Source organism: Anser cygnoides, chromosome 6, assembly GCF_040182565.1.
Source record: "Anser cygnoides isolate HZ-2024a breed goose chromosome 6, Taihu_goose_T2T_genome, whole genome shotgun sequence".
Taxonomy (NCBI): domain Eukaryota; kingdom Metazoa; phylum Chordata; class Aves; order Anseriformes; family Anatidae; genus Anser; species Anser cygnoides.
This window is the reverse complement of record NC_089878.1, coordinates 16,415,872-16,434,934: the sequence shown is the minus strand read 5'-3', so window position 1 is coordinate 16,434,934 and position 19,063 is coordinate 16,415,872. Positions and strand designations below refer to the sequence as shown.

At 40.2% G+C, this 19,063-nt stretch overlaps 1 protein-coding gene across 6 annotated transcripts in view; it reads right to left on the bottom strand.

The window, feature by feature from the left end:
• PIKFYVE (phosphoinositide kinase, FYVE-type zinc finger containing) overlaps positions 1-19,063 on the bottom strand; it is a 62,362-nt gene that overhangs the window by 17,769 nt on the left and 25,530 nt on the right. For all 6 annotated transcript variants that reach the window (XR_010832189.1, XR_010832190.1, XR_007162435.2 and 3 more), the window contains 11 exons: positions 14,075-14,137; positions 11,921-12,050; positions 11,453-11,633; positions 10,105-10,179; positions 9,340-9,447; positions 7,282-7,422; positions 6,722-6,848; positions 4,481-5,667; positions 2,308-2,408; positions 1,076-1,147; positions 386-557 (listed from right to left, as the gene is read on the bottom strand). Coding sequence is in view for 3 of the 6 variants with exons in the window: in XM_048061388.2 (XP_047917345.1) it covers positions 386-557; positions 1,076-1,147; positions 2,308-2,408; positions 4,481-5,667; positions 6,722-6,848; positions 7,282-7,422; positions 9,340-9,447; positions 10,105-10,179; positions 11,453-11,633; positions 11,921-12,050; positions 14,075-14,137 (2,357 nt within the window). In the remaining 3 variants the exon portion in view is untranslated. The remainder of the gene's footprint in view (positions 1-385; positions 558-1,075; positions 1,148-2,307; positions 2,409-4,480; positions 5,668-6,721; positions 6,849-7,281; positions 7,423-9,339; positions 9,448-10,104; positions 10,180-11,452; positions 11,634-11,920; positions 12,051-14,074; positions 14,138-19,063) is intronic.

The window sequence follows — 19,063 nt, the reverse complement described above, 5'->3', positions numbered from 1 at the left end:
GTGGTTTGGTAATTGGTGGAGCCAATTACTAAGCCAGTAGGCCTCAGCATCTGCCCTTCCCTATACACACATTCTTCTGATGCTTGTATAGATTCACTGCAGGGAAGAGGCAAAGCTCTTTGTCTCTTAAAGGGCAACTCTAATTTTTCCATGTGTCAGAAATTAGTTTCCACCACACTACGTCTGTTTCACCCTCAACAGCCACAATTCTACAAGAGTAATTTGTAGACACATGAGAATATCTGTTCTAACAACAAGCTTTGTACAAGTTTAGCCATAGCTCCAGGGATGAGCACTTTCTCAAAATCCTGTCTTTCCATGCACACCCAATCACAACAGGAATACTAAATTGGAATAGCAATGATTCTTAAGTCCTCATCCTTACCTGTTTGCACAGTCTACACCAGGAGTAAGTAAGAATTGTGTGTTGGTACCCAGGGACTGGGGAGTCCAGCTCCTTTAAAACGATTTGCACACATCCTTGCCCATGTACAAAGCGACGAATGTGGTGCACCATTGGTGTTTCACAGAACATGCTGGGGCACTGGTAGGAAGGCCTTAAAGAGAGAAATGGGAATGCTTATGATCATATGGTAGACACTGCTGAAGAGCTGATTCAACACATTTAGTATGCTTTTTAATGTCACAGTACTATTTATCTTTACTGTAAGTTTCCCAAGCCTTTAATGAAGGCTGTGTCTGCAGAGTTTATTGTACTCTTCATGAATTCACAACTTTATGAATTTACAACTCTTGCTTTGTAATCCATTCCACTTATTCTACCTTATTAATAGAATAGACACAAGGCAGAAGTAGGGAAGCAGTGGATGTATTTGCTTGCCAGAAGTGAGCATGAGGAAATGAAACAGGAACCAGGTTTAAGAGTTTACTACAGCATGCTCATAAAGCAAAGGGAGCAGCAAATTTAAGGTGTAAGCTTTCCTAGAATACAACAGGCTCATGCTAATCTCCTGAGTGCACAGGAAGGAGAGTCTATAAAGAAAGTGTCAGCTCAACCTCACTGAGCTGTTAAAGGCTTTTGTTTTGTTTAGAATGAGATTTACTACTAATTCACCTGAAACAGTAGCGCTCCAGAAAAATCCCTAGTGTCAGGTCATTTTTCCCATAGAATTCCATGGTCACAATCCTAAAGCAGAGAAAAAAGAGAAGCTTTAGAGGGGATATCCTGCCACTGCTAGCTGCGCAATAGCCTTGAAGTACACCGATCTGTACCTTCTGCTTGTTTGTTCTCAGCCCTGTATACCAAAGGCTATTCCACCCCCCCCTTGACTACTCTTCCCAGATCCCTGCTGTCAAGTTTGCTAATAATGAGATTTGAGTTCTTACTAGAACAACTTTCAACTTGACATTTAAAAGTAGAACACAATTCAATTGCTCTTTTGAAGATCATGTTCGAGAACACCTAGGCACAGAAGTCTAGACAGCTTGAAGCCTTGAACATTAACATTTAAACAGTTACAAAGAGGGCACAAATAGAACATGAAAAAAGCCTAGAAATCTTATATAAAATTTAAGAACAGCTTTAAATTTAATAGCAGTTTTCATTTCTCAGAATATGAAGCAACCAAGCCACTTAAATGTGTAAGTATCAATTTAAGTCTCTATTCAGAGATTTCTAACTATCACTAATTTATGCGCCTTTATCACTTCTTTTTAAAAAGCTCAACATTTTTTTGTTCACTCCTTAGCTTTCACAGAGGAAGATCTAGATTTCCTGTAAGAGAGACATCTCTATATTTTCACCTGAGCTAGGTGAAAGACCTGTCCAAGGAGTAATACTAAAAAAAAAAATCATAAATTGCAACAAGTTATAGCCCTCTAAGCTAAAACTACAGTTAAAGCTTAACATTGTTAACTTTGAGAAAGACAGTAATATATTCAAATGCCCCTCTCAGATAACACAATTTAGAAGTAGTCTAAGATTCTTCTTCAAGGCTTATTTTTGGGCTTGGACATTCTTCTTTGTTTATATACAGTAACTCTTCCCCACATGGCTGCACAGTGTCCTCCCTACACTTACATCGCTCTACAGTCAGAAGTCCAACTAAAGCATTCAGTTTCAGGCTGGGCTTTCTCCTTCATGCCTGAGGGATTAGAAAGGCTGTGGAATATTGCTCTGGACCCACCTAATCAGGCAAGATGAAATTTTTGCAACAGTTCCCATTAGAAGATGATTACAACCTACCAACAAGTCCTCAAAGAAGTACTTCTATGAAGTGAGCACTGACCTTGCCTTCAGAAAAAAAGTTAACAACTACACATGCTGTAGAGGAGTAGTTTTCGTACCAGGGGCTAACACAGGCACTTGGAGCATTGCTGGACTGAGCAGAAGAGCTACTGAAGAGAACACAGAGTCTCTGATGGTTTACTGGACTCAGACAATCCACCTGGTAGAGAGAAAACAGCTCATTCACTGGTTACAGACACCTCCATCCACACACAATCAATGACAAAATATTATTCTAGTAATTTTATTTAAGGGCAAAGCCCGGTTTGTTCCTTTTCTACAAATTAATCTTACATTATCTTTGAGCTTCAAGTAAATTTAAGTGCTAACTGCCATTTTTAGAAGCTATAACTAATACATATAATATAAACAACATAACCACATTGTAGAAAGGAAACTGAGGGGCCAAAACAGAAATCCAAAGCCCCAAGACAAAAGTCCAGAGTCTCCAAGACATTGAATGTTTTAGCACACCTTACAGTCAAGTATTTGCCAGTATATTACACCTCAATTACTCACTGAGACTACAGAAGGACTTCAAACTTTCTGCCTTTTTCTATGAAGAGATTTACCACCCTGCTGCCAGAATGGAACCATATCCCCTCTTACTCCCTACAGAACTATGAAGTTACCAAATATTTTTGAGACTAGAGAGCAGCCCCACAGAAAGGGATCTGGGGGTTCTGATTGATGGCAAGTTGAATATGCATCAATGTGCCCTGGCAACCAAAAGGGCCAAAAGTATCTTGGGGTGCATCAAGCATGGTACTGCTAGCTAGTTGAAGGAAGCAATTGTCTCTCTGCTCTGCACTGGTGCAGCCTCCCCTTGAGTACTGTGTGCAGTTTTGGGCACCACAGTATGAAAAGGACATAAAACTACTGGAGAGTGTCCAAAGGAGGGCTACAAAGACGGTGAAGGGTCTAGAGGGCTAGATGTATGAGGAGCAACTGAGGCCCCTTGGTTTGTCCAGCCCAGAGCAGAGCAGGCCGAGGGGAGGCCTCATGGTGGCCTGCAGCTCCCTCACAAGGGGAGCGGAGGGGCATGCGCTGAGCTCTGCTCTCTGGGGACAACGACAGGACCTGAGGGAACAGCATGGAGATGGAAGTTAAGAAAAAGTTCTTCACCAAGAGGGTGGTTGGGCACTGGGACAAGCTCCCTAGGGCAGTGGCCACAGCACTGAGCCTGACAGAGTTCAAGAAGCATTTACTCAACGCTCTCAGCCCCATAGTCTGGTTTTTGGGTGGTCCTGTGCAGAGCGAGGAGCTGGACTCAATGACCCTTGTGGCTCCCTTCCAACTCAGGATATTCTGTGACTTTATAATTTTCTTTATAAATAAATTTATACAGCACAGAGCAGTTTGATCTAGAGCAACAGCTACTCTTCCAGCTTGTTAGATTATTGCCTGTGAAGCTACATAGATTTACATTTAGCACCAACTAAAAGGTGACTTCTGGTCATGAACTTGGGGGCTGATGGTGGCTCCAAAATGTATGACTACTACAAGACCAGTTCTGCTACCCTTGACAGACTTTTTCCTGCATAGCTTTCAGTGCTTGAGAAGTCCCAATACATTTTTCCTCAGATGCAAATTAGCAGCTGTCATGGCAGTTTCCCATGCCCTTATATATTTTTGGTTCCAAGTGCATACTCCCTTACTTGGAAGTTTCTAACAAGACCTTACCCTCTCCATTAAGAGATTCTCGCATTTCTCCAGATCACCCAAACTTTTGCGAACAATCCAATACTTTAATGTAATTACAGCCTACTGCTGTTTCCATGACGCTAATCCCTCTAAAGAGGGATGACCATTATGCTTTTAGAAATCACCAGTACATGCAGCAGGGAAGCTCAGTTTCAGAAACAAAGTTTTTTTTTCCCCTCCATGTATTCATTTTCATGAATCAGTTGTGTGCAACTGAGCTGAACAGCTAATGTACTAAACTGATTCTGGGCTGATTTTGTACACTTCTCAGGATAAGAGAGGAAGGAGCCTCACAGGCTTTTCCCTTCTCAGGGAAGTTTTGCAGTCTCATGTTCTGCTCTCTCATATCCACCTAGTAGCTGGTTAAATTGGTTTGTTTAAGTGCCCAGAGCACTGCAATCCAAAATGCAGTTTTGACCCAGTCATAAAAGCCTCCAGTTTTACATTTAGTATTAAAAACTACATGTTCTATATTACCAGGAAAAAATAATGTAACTGTGTTTTCAGTAGCATAGTTTGAATCATTACCTTATGAGACCAAGAGGATTCACTCTGAGCCAGTCCTTTCTCATCCTCTTCAATCCTGCAACCAGTTTTTCCAGTAGGGACACTGGACACATCCTTACTTTGAGCAAAGGGATCTGTACTTCTCTGTAGAATCCTCCCTCCTCTGGCCCGATAGTCAGCCAGCATCCTGGCTAAGCTCTGGCTATCACCTAGATGCTCTGCTATCCTAGTGTTAACCAACTCATGGGAAGGTAAGATTTGTATAGCCTTGGTTTGTATACTCCCATTCATCCCTTGTAATCCAGAAAGATCCCGCAATAATTGTCTCTTCCTCCTACTTTCCAATTCCTTGTATTCCTTATTAAGGAGAGGAGACCAATAAACTTGCTCAGGGAAGTATTCTCGGGCAGGGCATCTCATGCCTTTTTCAGTCAAAAGAAATGGTTCACGGAACATCATTACAGGAGAAATACAGAGAATAACATCTTTCAACTCCTGTTTAAAGGCTGCAGAGTAAGTCTTGAGACGATCCTCAGAAGAAGTTACCTCTTCTGTAACATATAAACCACTATCATCCTGGAGAGGGTCTCTGAAGACTCTCATTTGACTCTTGGATTCCTGCAGATCATCTGCCTGTTGAAGTGGCTCTAGTGTCTGACTATCCAGAGCGACCAAGTGCTGGTCCATGCCGTGGAGGGGCAGAAGAGATGTTTCAGGTATTGCAGGAGGTACAGAGTGGAACACTGGAAATGACGACTCCATTTTGTGGTGCTCCTGCTGTTTTGAGGACATTGTTTCTAGCTGACTGTTCTCTTGGTCACCTCTCTCAAATAATCCTCTTTGTTCAAGCAAGGTGACCTCATCAGATGACACTGACTCTGAGATTACAGGAAGCTTTTCAGTGGAGAGTTCGATGTCTCTGATTGCCGTGCTGAAATCCTCACCATTGAAAAGATTCTGTTGTTCATTTTCATCTCCTGGATCCTCAATAAGGGAATGAAAAGAGGTGTTTTTTGCCAGAGTAGGGGGCATAGCAAACTCGTCCATAAGGAAAGAGATTTCCAGTTGGGAATGATAAGCCACACAGACCATGAAGATCAGGATCTCTTTCACACGGGCCAGCTCATACTCTGCAGCACCACACAATTTGATAGTGCAGCCCAGGTGCTGGGGACACCCTTCAAAGAACATCAGTGTTTTTGTTTGATCTACAAGGAAAAAAACAAAAACAGCAGTTAGGATGCCAACCTGCTCTTAGGCATCTCACACACTGAATAGACTAATGGAGATTGGGAGCGAGAAACATTGGTAGCACAATCCAGCTGCAGAAATTCGTATTATATGTACTGAGAAAACACTTTTTGCAAACAAAGCAAACTTTTGCTACAAACTCCTCCTGTTTTATAAAAAAAGTCATTGTGCAGTCCAAGTAAAGACCACATAAAACACATTAATCTGAACATCTTATGCTAAGATCGCTGCAGACTGGGAGACAGGGTATGCAGCAGTGAAAGAGAAGAACCATTATCCTCCCTTGCAAGTTTGCTCATCCTTATGAGTCAAAGTGTACAAGACTGACTAAAATTTAGAAGTTGGAAGGGGGTAAGGCAGACCTGAAGAAGAGATGCCAAGACTACATTGCCACAAAAACTGCATCCACATTTGTGTGCCAGCACCATTGGTAATCTGCCAGGTTACTTCCTTTGAAGAATTCCACTACCTACAGGGTGTTACAGAGAAAAAGGAACCTGATTTCTCAAAGATGTACAATGAAAAGACAAGGGGTAGAGTGCACAGATAATCAATCAGAATTTGCCTTGTTAAAATGTGGAAGAGTTCTTTATGGGGAGGATTACTAAACTACTAAACAGCTGCCCAGATTGGTTGTGAAATCTCCATTCTGCAATATTTTCAACACTTTGCTGACAAGCCCCTGAGAAATCTGATCTTGCCTTGAAGTTAACCCTTCCTGTTTTGAACAAGACATTGGACTAGACAATCTCCAGGGCAGTGGAAAGAACCAGTCTAATTGAAGTCTAGCATCTTTCATTGTACCAAGAACAGAAGATCTTGTACTTTTTGATGAAGCTTGTGTGCTCAGACTTAGTTCACTGTAGTTCCAAGATGTAACAGAAGTAAAGAAAGATGAACAGAAAATATAATACTTGATAACACAAAGTACCCAGCAGTTCAAACCTTGTTACCAAGAGCAAAGCGTTTAGCCTCTTATGCACACAAACTAGGACATTAAGATTTACTCACCGTTGGGCAACTGAAACACTTGCATATAAAATTTATGGCAGGTTCCCAAACGTGGTTTGGTCAACAGTTGATCCATTGACATCACTAAGTCTCCCTGGGTCATTCGACTTACTCTGTCTAGCACTTGCTGTGAAAATTAAAAAGAAAAGTAAGAATCTACAGTGCAAATAAGACATTAGTACTTTTTAGATTGCTCTAAAAGATGCCAGTGCTATCCAGGCAACATCCCACTTTGTGAGGTAAACTCTGGATTAAATCCAGTCACTCCCACGCACACCCAAATACACATCATAGAAAAGCAGTTTGGCAGTTATTACTGGTGAGAGGGAAGATTGTAGCATTTGCTACAAATATGACTCAGTTAACTAAAACATAGCCAGGGTACAAAGACCAGCCAGCAAGGGCACAGCAGAGAGTTGGTAGAAATTAGTGAAGAAAAATTACTTTCTAGGTTTGTCTGCTGTGTCTCCTTGGAAGTGAAGACCATTTAAAAAATGCTACAAAGAGAAGTTAGAGATCCACCACAAGGTACAGTCTGATGTCTGACATGAAACACTCACCGGCTTGACATTGATGACAAGAGTGATACCATGCTCCAGCAGCATGTCCTGTGCAATTCGGGACACTGTCTTCTCAACAAGGACCAAGTTAGGCCTGACATCAACTATCCGCTGTACATAGTTCTTCAAGAACTCCCTTTCCTGCAGAAAAAACAATGCATGGCAATTAAGTAGATCAAACCTGTCTTAAAATATATATATATATATATATATATATATATTTAAATGCTTAATATTACTTTCTCATTTATATATTGAGCTTTCCTATAGAACAGGGAAATCAGCTATCCAGAAAACACCATCAGTTCTCCATTGTGCACATATCCCCATCGCCCAGTTTATCAATAGTTTGCTACATACCCTAATCAGGTGTGAAGGCATGGTCCAATGACTGTCTGAAGAAAGCTGCAGAATCCAAACATTTTTTATATATGCACAGCCACACCACTCAACAGGAACTAGCTTTGTGTGTGGAGTCCAGAGACAGTAGTTCTATTCTCAGTATCTTGGATGACTTCTCACAAAACAATACTTCATTCCCCATATGAGGCTCAAATATCTTAATGAAATATCTACATGCACCTTATATCCTAACACAAAAAAAGTCTTATGTTCAAATGATGCTATAGTTAGAGCATCCTAAATAAAAGCTGTTTGCAATATTATGTTCCCCACCTTCAGATACACACTAACGTCGAGTGCTGGCACTCACAGACACTTCCATTCACTCAGAGTATACAACTGCTCTCTCTGTCTTCAACTCCTGCATCATACAGCAAGCCTCAGTCCCTAAATCTGCACTTGGGAACAATGCTTCCAGAGTAGGATCCCAAATGCTGTGCACTGTGAAATTGCCTTGCCAGCCATTGCCACCTTCTGGTTTCATTTCACTATCTCCCCACTTTTATTACCATGCTCAGAAAGAGAAAGCAGGGCTGTAACCCTCATAAGAACTAATGGGCTACACTATTAGAGGGACAATACAGCTTCCCAAATCAGGTATTTTTGGTTGTTATTGTGACTCACAGTAGTCAAGTTTTAGAGGTTCCAGGCAAAAGAAAGGTACCACAAAAGCAGTTTGCCATTCAACAGAAGCTGGCCTTTTCAACTGAACTAGTATTTCTGTAGTATTCTCTGCCATATAGGATTTTAAGGCAGATACACAAAAACGTATGATCATGTTCTGAAGCAGATACTGAAACAATCACAGTAACCAGTAGTCAGAAAGAACAGTAGATACTTCTACATTGTTCAGACAAAGGACAGGACGCAGCTTAAGCTTTTACTGGAAAAACCAACTCGCTATGCAGAAGTAAGTTTTATTATTGAAGTTTTTATACATGTAACTCTGTCTACTAAGCACCAAATGGAAGCAGTCTTAAATGCATTTTAAGGAAACAGTCAAAGATGGAAAAAAAACATTATGGCCCAAGCTTAGTAAGGTACCAAATGCCCAAATTACAAATATCCTACAAAAGACCTGAAAACTGATCCTCAGACAGGCATGCAGTACATTAAAGAACGTCCGCCCATTTCAGTTGTTTCCATACCAAGGCACCTCCCTGCTCTCAAGGGCTGGGCACCTGTTCCGAAGTGACGTTTTGTAGTTCATCACTTCATTAGGTTGGGTGTTGTCCCATTTGTTCAAGCTTGACAAAGAATAATGTGGGTAGAACTGAACTCTCACTTATACACACTTCTTTAATATTTCTCTGCACACTTAAGCCATGCCTAGCTGTGACTTTCTGAACCCTGTGTTCCTCACACAGTGTATCATTAAAAATGAAAAACGTTTCTTAAAATATAGATCTTGATCCTTACAATTAAATACAATCAGTATGTGTAACTCTTGATGGCAAAAACCCTCAGAAGACTACAAGTTTGTACTCTATTTAGTGCAACAGTTTTCCTAGCTAGCTGTTACAAGAGGAAATCTCTCTTCAATACACAATCCCAGTAACTCAAGTCCACCTTACATACTGAATAATCAGATGTGCACCCCAAAAGGGTGAATCAGTCTCAGGCAATTTCAACCAAGAACAAAAACTATGCTCTTACCTGAAGCACTATAGGGTCTATGCAGGTAAACTTGGTTTCTTCTCGATAGAGGTACTCAATTGAGCACTTCAGCAGAAGAATTTTGGGATTTTTTATGCAAGAGTTCATCTAGGAAAGAAACAAAATAGTTAAAAGACACACAGCTGGAAAAGTAAATAGGGAAAAAACCCATACCAGACTACCCATGACTGTATTTAAACAGGCATCTCAGTTATTCCCCACACCAACTATACATTTTTCTTTTTATGAGCATGTTACACCCAGTTCTTGGAATTTCACAGCTACTGTCCAGTAAGAGTGAAGTGTTGGAAGTTTCTGCAGTCCCCTCCCAACTACACCAAGTCACATTAACTCTTCACATACCTTGCAGCCTCCGTTCAGATCACTTCTATTTTGACCTCCAGCTTTAAATAAAGGTTCACTTTATTATACTGTCACGAAGATCATGACCATAAGGTCTTTTTTTCCAGCTAACTCTTGGGGTAATCATTAGATACATTCTGAAGTGATAGGGGTGGAAAGGATATCTTGCTATACATGCATGAGGAAAGCTTTTTCCTCCCTACACTAGAATCTGAGACAACAGAAAACAGCTTTGAAAAGAAACACATTAAAACACTTTCTCATTCAGGTGCTGCGCAAACTGAAAAAAGGCCGTACACCTCCACACTGGTGAGAGAAGCTTCTAGTGCAAAGGAAGTCACAGGACATTTGTTTCCTCAGCACGCACTACAGCCAGCACTTGATTAATCCAGTCTGCATTACCTTTTTGTGGGCAACATTCTTAGTGCATACAAATCCATTCACCACCATGGAGTCAAACTTCTTTCCACCAGGAATCTAACAGAGCAAAGGAAGTCCAACACTTAGAACTGTTATACATTCCCATAGCTTAAATGCTGTAAACCTAACAGAATAGTTATTGTGGCTATTGTGCAAGCTTCATCTACACCCTCAATTATCAGATGAAAGACCAGATGCTGTCATGCTGGACACACAACTTTTCCTTTAAAGTCTGGTAAACTAGAAACAACAACATGAAAGCAAGTATTAAGTTCCAGGATCTCCAAGCTCCTCCCAGCAAATACGTATTTGTGAAACAAGTACACTCTGGAAGACAATAAGGTAATGCAAGTTTCTACAGGCCATCGGGAGCATATGCCTTTGCACATACCATTTTCACTAATAATGGACAAGAGTTGTAATGACAAAAGAGAATAAACAAACCTCTACTTACTATTCGAACACAAACAGTTGACTGATGTGCCTAGAGTCACAACCAATCACAGGAGTAATAAACATGAAACAGGTTCCTAATGACATGTTTCAGAGAATGTTTCTGTTACTGGCATATAAAAATACCTATGAGAGTTTTCACATCTGAACATCTGCTTTTTGAAACTGGGCTTCAGGACAGGCAGCATCAATTGTTGCTGCCTCAAGAGATCCTACAGAACTGTCAGGAGTAACACAAGGCTCTCCTCATATCATAACTTGCTTCTGCAATGCAAAAATAAGCCTGAGCCTGTGAGCCTCAGTGAGGCTACTTCCTTAGAGGTTAGTTTCACATCAGCCTCTAAGAAGAAACTGCATGCCACAACTCCAGCCTTACAGCTCAGCAATGTCATCTCTTGGCCATCTGGCAGACCTAAATGCACCGTCCCATAACGATCAAGTTTTCCTCCACAAAAAGTCATTGCAATTAGCATGGGAGGAGTTAAATCCTCCATAACAGGGAGTTACAGAGCAATACATTGCTATACAGAGTCTTGAAAGTTACTTATCCAGTGTTTAGTACCTCTCCAATCCAAGCATAAAACAAGCAGAAGCCCAAAAAGGAAACAAGTCATTACAGAGGTGTTGCTCTTTCCTACCTTCTGCAGCCTACGGCCTGAAAGAAGAGGTCAGCTCCAGGGCACTGAGACACCCTTCCCAGGATACAGAGTTTTTCTATACAACTTTTCCTAGAAACCCGCATTATCTAAAGGCCCTGTTGGCCAACTACACCACTGAACATGCTGAGGGGAGTGGGGATGACCCTTGTCTTCAAACAGCAGGTGCTGCCAGCAATTGCATTCTTTGTCTTTCCCTACATTCAAGGTCTGAAACTTACTTTTTTGATGTGGACAAACTGGCGGATATCCATGTCATCATCTCTGTTCTTGACATCAGGCCGTACTGTTTGAACTACTTGACAGACCACAGGTACAATGATATCCCTCCATGACAGGGACAGGGACTCATTGTATAGAAGTTGCTGAAGCAGTGCCATCATGTGGTTGTGATTAGCAGAGCTGTAAAAAAAAAAAAAAATGTGGAAAAGATACAGAGCAGAGTTTAATTGAAGTCACCTTTCAGAAGTTACTTTCAGAGAGTGAACTCTCTGGTCCTCTGTTTCAACATATAAAACCACATGCAAGAAAGCAATCAAAATATGCTGTAAAAATGCTGTTTTCTTAATACAAATTAGTTCCTTGTATTGTCCACAGAAGATCAAGTACCACAGAAAGCTGGTGGAACAGGAGGACTTCAGGAATTGTTACTCAAAATACGCAAATTCTTTTTTCTGTATTTTTCTTACAGCAGCCTTTCCATGGCTTGTTTCTCCCCATTCTCTTCCCTCAGCAGATCCAGGTTGCTATGGTGCCAGCCTAGTGGTGTGAAAAAGAGTTCTTTGGACTTCTCCTCCACTCTCCTGTTGAATAATGACTCTGCAAGAGATAAATGAACCTTGTTAATATAAAGTTTGTTGTTGAATTCCTGCATCTTTCTGAAAGGCTACTTGGAAAAGGAAAGAATTTACTAAGACTTAAGTCTAAGCCTCTTGAAAGACTGAGTTTGAGCTAGAAATCATGGTAAAAGGAGACTGCAAACAATATCAAGTACAATAGCTGTGAGTACATTGAGGAAAAGAGAATTAGTGAAATTCTTGTACTGGTAGTATACAGCACATAATTTTAATTCCAGAAGAACAAATTAAGACATGAGAAAACAGAAGTTATATCCCAGTTTTACCTATAAATAAGCAGCAAATTCAAAATACATTACATATTCATAATACATAATCATAATGCCTTTTTAGATTTAGAATAGTAGTCAAAGGCACTAATTTGATCCACAGAAAACTGTTGCTTTAAAGACCTATACATGTTAGTGGCAGTAGAAAGATCAAGTTATTCCATTCAGGCTGCAGCACAAGTAGCCAAAATATCTTGGTAAAGGTCTTGTTTAGCATGTCTCCCAAACATATTTTAAAAAAAAATGCTATGCTACTGATGAACCTTTACATGACTTGTAGCCCTGAACCCAACCACCACCCCCCTGGCTAGTCAGGTGCAGAGTGAACTGCAAGCAGGCTGGCTCAACTAGCCTAAGTCACAGTATTTTATACAACAGAATTCTCTTTTCTCTCTGAAGTTTAAGAATTTTCTATAAAGAAAGTAGCAGAAGTTTTCCAAAAATCTCAGCACATCTTCTCATACCATTTCACCTATCATATACTCTTCAGCATGTTAAACAGGATGCCAACAAAGGCTGTATCCACTGGATACATTTATTTTTTTTTAATTCTAAATGTCAACATAAACTGTAGTTATTTCTGGTTTTGGAAAGAGAAAACATGTTTCAACAGTGCAGAAGAGTCCCCACTTAGAGGGCGTAACTGCCACTTTCAATCTCTGTTTAATATGCCTTTAAAACATTCTCTGTGTTTTGCATTACCAAGATTATAGGTTATTTCGTTACACAGTAACTCTTTCAGATTGCAGAAAACTAAGTTATTTCCCACACAGGTATTATGATATTCCAAATCAGAACTTCCCCATTCACATAATGGCTGACTATATAATAAATATTTTATGCAAGCGGTGTGTAACTTCTCATCAGCAAGTATATAAGTCTTCAGAATTCAAGCTTAAAACAACTGAGAGTGCATGATCTGAATGCAAAATCCTTATATAATAACCTGAGCAGGAATACTGAAAAAAAGAAATTTACTTCTTCCAAGCACTCCATACTCAAAATTGTCTGTAAAGAAGATAAGCAGAATTTAAGCTGGGTTTCTTCCCTTACCCCTCTCCTGCAAAAGTTCAGTTAAAAACTAGGCATTACTTTAGCCAGACTTCATTTTTCTGGCTGCACAGACTTTGTGATTTCCCCATTTGTTTCCTCCTCTCCTTTGAGCTCACTAAAATCAAGAGCATCAAATGGAAACAAAAATCCCACAAGCGCACCAGACTACAGTATTGGAAGGCAGATGGTTTTAAAACTCACAACTGTGTCTGATCACCTTTCGTTTCAGAAGTAGTAGTGCTGGTGACCAGAAATCCAGAAAAATTTGAAATGAAGCTTTGAATTGCTCTGTAGAAGGAGTGCAATTAATCCTATCACTTTTATTTTTTTTTTTGCACAGAAAGTTAGAATTGGTGTCTTATAAAAGTTTGTGGGTAGGTAAGTTACAAACAAAAGTGATAAACACTGCTACTTATACTTACTTTAATAAAATAAAAGGTTGAGTGTTTTTGAATGAAAAATTTGAGAAGTGAAAGAAATTTGAGCTTGTAAGCACATTAAAAAACAACAGAATATAGTCTATATACCAGTTTTGCCACAAGTAGCTTCAGTTTTACTATCAAGAAAATATTTCCAAAAGGTCAATAACCTGTTAAAGGACTACTGAAGAACTTGCACGGTTATATTAAAGCACACAACAGCAACATTTGAAGTTTCCCCTTACCTTTAATAAAAGCATCACTTATAGAGAACATCTGCTGCCCTCCGTTGTCAGGATTCAAGTACTCTGAAAGAAGAGAGAAGAGGGAGATAGGCGGAGACAAAAATGACAGGTTATACTGGTATGCCCATATAATTATGATGTACACGCCCACACCAGAAGAAGCAGCATTACTCATGTAAGTGTTTAGTCATCAAGCTGTTGCTAAATTAGTGAGTGATCAAGACAAGAATATCCTCTCAGTCTTGTTCTATCAAAAAGCTCTAGGAAGACAAGAAAACACTATTTATTACTGCGAAGAAAACAAGGAAGCGAAGTAGAGATGAGCACAGACTGAACTAGCCCTTAAAGAGTCTGCTCCCTCAATTGGCAGGCACTTCTTAAAGATCTGAATATAGTTGTGTCAGGCTGTGAGCAGACACCATGGAAATGTCCAGACAGGAAATGGCCTCCTCATTCTGATCTAAAAATGCAGCTTAAGAAGCCATTCTGATCTCACACTCCAATAAAATATTTTGGTGTTATCTCAGACTCAGTGAGAGACCAGCCTTAAGATTTATCTTGCACAGTGAAGCAAACAAATGCAGCAGTTTACATTTGGGAAATAGGATGAAGCTCTATCTACTATACTTCTTTAGCTTGCTAGATCACCACAACTAAAATAGCACAGTGATCTTTCAAGCAGACTGTCTGGCTACACAAATCTTGTTTCCTCTAGAGACCATTAACCTGTTGTGCATTTAGTCAGTTTACTAGCTTCTACAAGAACGGATTTTAGTGGGAAAACAAGCAGCAGCTCAACTTCTTATGCAGTGTGACCATTCGTTATCACCTTTCCTGAGGACGGTCTGGACTTACTGCCACAAACAATGCAAAGCCAGGCTTCAGACACCAACAGAAAGCAACATAAAGTTGACAAGACACAAGCAATCACAAGTCTCTGAACAGCAGCATTCAAGAGACCCTTTACATACCACTATTTTAAAGATCTGAGCTTGTCTGCAGTTACCCAGTTTGAAATCACACACAACAGATGATCAGTGCACCGGACTTAAGGGGCAGAACAAGGAGGTGCAAGTATCTGTTGCAGCTCAATGGTTATTTGCAGACTCCTTTCACCCCTTGCTTAGATTAAGCATTTAGTGTTACAAGCAACCTACCGTATTATATAAATTGTATCACCTTCAGCATTCACCCACAGCTCCACAGATTAGCTAGAGAAAGTCGTGGCAGACGGTCCCTACACACAAACATGTATACCAACACCTCGAACCCCCTCTACCTTGCAACAGCCTCAGGGCAGAAGCTCTTACTTTGAACATGCTGAAATTAGATCTGACATATAACCCTGCCTGGCATGGCCAAAGCAGGAATAATCCCCAGCTGAAACCTAACCTCAGTTTTTCTCTGGCCAAAGAAGCAGGTGACACCTTCAAACCAAGAAAACTTCTCAAAAATAGAGCTTCACCTCCTGTAACTTTGCTTCCTTCCACTTGTGCCCCAAGGGAAGTTCCTGACAAGGTAAGAAATCCACACCTCCTACTAGACCAGAAAGATGACACACCGATAGGTGCGAGTTGGGATGGTGAGAGTGGCTAATACACACAATTCTCACCTCACATCATCCCTACATTTATCACACTCCATGGAGGGGAAGAATAGGACACAAGAACAACCAGAGGTTCCCATGGCATATTTTCCACCCTGTTTGCAAACAGTTAGCTGTTAATAAATTATCATATATACTGCCCTGATCAACTTCCCCTCCCCCCAAAAATACACAAATTCCTAAGTTTGATATTCAAGGGAAGCCAATACCACAATGCACACAAATTCACAGGTCTACAGTGTAAACCAGCAAGTACCTTCTTAATAGAAGGTGCTCCAGAAGAGCTCCTGACAACTGGACTCTAAGCCCTGTCAAGCAACAGTGGTAAGGAACTGTGTCATTATTACTCCGACCGAATCTTCTCTTTCCCCCTCCTAGGTAGGTGCTGCCATCAAAAACTCCCAAAATACCTGCCCTACCAGGATCACAGATACTTGGCTGCAAGGACGTTTTGAAAATAGTCTCCCATACTGATGACTGTATCTCTTTGAAAAGAACAATTAAAAGTAACACTCAGAATAAATTGATCCCATCACTTAATCTCCTCTCCCAATTTAAATACAGAAAGCAGTATCGCTTGGTTTCCAATTTTGATACATCCCAGAAAGTACCATTATCTTCGGGCAGATGATACTATAAATGAGTCACTATATTTGCTTGTAAGATACTACATGCCAGCTAACTTAGAGTCACTAGAATTTCACAGGAACACGCTGGACATTAGTCAGCCTTTAACATCACAAGAAGTCCTGCCACTAGACCCAGACTATACACAAATCACTGTTATACACCACAGCTAGTATATCACGGACTATTGCTTCAAAGCAGCTGACCTCTGTGACCAATGAAAATTGCTGCATATCCCTTAGTAAGCTGAAGAAACCCACTAACCACTTAGATTAAAGTTGACCCACACTTCCAACACTGATGTTTTGCCCCCTCAGTACTCCCTTAGTGACTGTAATTTACACAGCCGTGAGGAAACTGAGTTACTAGACTCAAAATGTGGGCATCATCTTCAGTTTTGCTTCATTTTTCCAGTGAAAATTAAATCACTGTCACCTAGCCTAAAGACAAGACAATTAGGATGAAATCTAGCTCTTTACTCTTGACATAATGGGCACAGGGAAGCTACTGATCCCTGACAGCTACAAACACGTAGTGCCACTGAATAACTATAAGTGCTCTGTTATTAAAATAAACATGTCCCATCTTACATAGAAGTTTAACTATCTAGTCTTGACTGTCTGGTAAGCATCACTGCGATTACCAGTAATACCTTGGAACGCACCTTTTACAGAAAATGACCAGGATAAGTTGAAAACACATACTGAAAGTTTTTGCTTGCACTCAGACTTTAATACATTCCAGAACAAAGTTTTAAAAGCCAGCCATTTCAGTACCTTGTGCAACACGTGGTTTTGTCCCATCTAATTTTTGGAGACCTTCTACAACAAACATCTACGTACCTAAGAAATTTCAGTTTCCCTGTTGCCAGGAAATGTTTCCTGCTATTTTAAATGTTAGCAGTCATTTTAAGTTGTTGCTTCCTGGTTGGTTCTTCCCTCCAGAGACTCTCAGGGTAGGAAGACAAAACAAGACCTGCAATAAGTCCTCTGCATCTGCAAAGGGTACAGATTTTTCTAAGAACTGCGGAATAATATTTACCTCTCCACAACGTGTTTTAACAACTGACACCTCCACCTTATCTCAGTTCTAGGTGTATTACTGATATTTTTCTCCTCAAGAGAAATCCATTCTCTGAAATAGAATTGTTTCCAGTATTCTACTATAAACTGCACTCTTACAGAATAACCTGATTAAGAAACCACACATTTCAAGAACAACTAAAACACCAGTCAGCAGAGATCCAAAGACAGCACAGTGCTGTCAGTACATACAACTCAAAAAGCAGAAGTGTCTCTCCTTTCAGTTCCCTCACTACTTGCCTTCTCTGATAATCTTCTTTGAGCTCTCCGTCATTAAAATCTTTTTCACAAGAGCTTCAGTTCTGGCTATGAAAAGCATTGACCTGGTTAACAGCTTCCGAGAGAGGTAGGCTCTCTTACATTTCCCCTTCATCATGTAAAGCTTTTTGCACAGAAAGACCAAGATACATCTAAAACCAAGATTACTGCTCTACAAGTCTTTTAACACTGGCCACAGCCAGTTTTAAAGTACCTGACTACAGCCTGTTTTAATGCCAACACATGCTGATAAAGATAAACCTACTACAGCTGTAAATTCATAGAATACTGCAAAACACCTGGGCTTTGTTCAAGCTATTAATCCAACATCTCTCTTTCCTAATAGGAATTCCTTGATACATTTTCCCTCTCCACATTTTTGCTTCCCTTGCAGATGTATTAGTTTTTCATTTGTTTAGGGCATGAGCTGGAAACAAGACAAAAGGTATCATTAACAAACTGGTGTCAGTAGTGCTGGCAACCCTCCCTGTTTTAAGTCATTGTCACCAACTCACCAACTCAAATTTCAAACTTCCTGTGCTCCTCTTTAAGGAGCAAGGAAAAAAAAAAAAAAGCAGATTTCAGTTCTTCTAGACACATTTAGAAAAATAACAAAAGGGTGACTTTAATAAGTACTGATAAATGCTCCCTCTAATTTTCCTCACTGTCCTTCCCTAAATATCTAACATACTTAGCAAGTCAGCTGTGAGTAGTTCTCCTCCCTCCCTCTCTTCCGAGAGAATTTCACAGTTTCAGAGCATGCAATCTATACATAAGCATAAAGCTAAATCTTGTAAACTGATCCAAGCCAACAGAAGAGACCTGCTAGACTTCATGGAAGGATGAATTCATTAGAAGGAGTCCCGGTTATTTAACTCTGGATCATCTTTTAAGATGAAGAGGTTTTCAACACTATTTGATTTCTTCCTACCTAAGAGGAGGTTCTCTTGAAAAAAATATAATGTATATGGATTAATGTATATTAGGCCATACTGCTTATTAATAATAATATTCTTCTGTCAAATGTAAGTTTACTAAGGTAGGATTAGAAGCTAGCAGAGTTCATCAGTTTATTGTTGTTCATTTGGTGGTTTTTTTCTGCTTGCTTTTCCAGTTTCATCTCAAACTGGAGAGATGGGTATCAAACTGGTTTATGCATGGACTATTTTTCCACCCCAGTTAGCCAGAAACTTTATGCACGGATATGCCCTACTATGTGTGGACAGCCGGACACCTTGTTTCAACTGCAAAGAGAAAGTCACAGGGGAAGTTACACACACTGCAGAGAAGGCGGTTCAACGTGTCTCCTGAGCCTCCTCAGAGGTAAGCGTATCAAAACTGCAAGCAAGTGCCAGCTAGATATCACACTTCCCCCTCTGTAAGACAGCTACTAAAGTAGTGTCCAAATAGATCAGT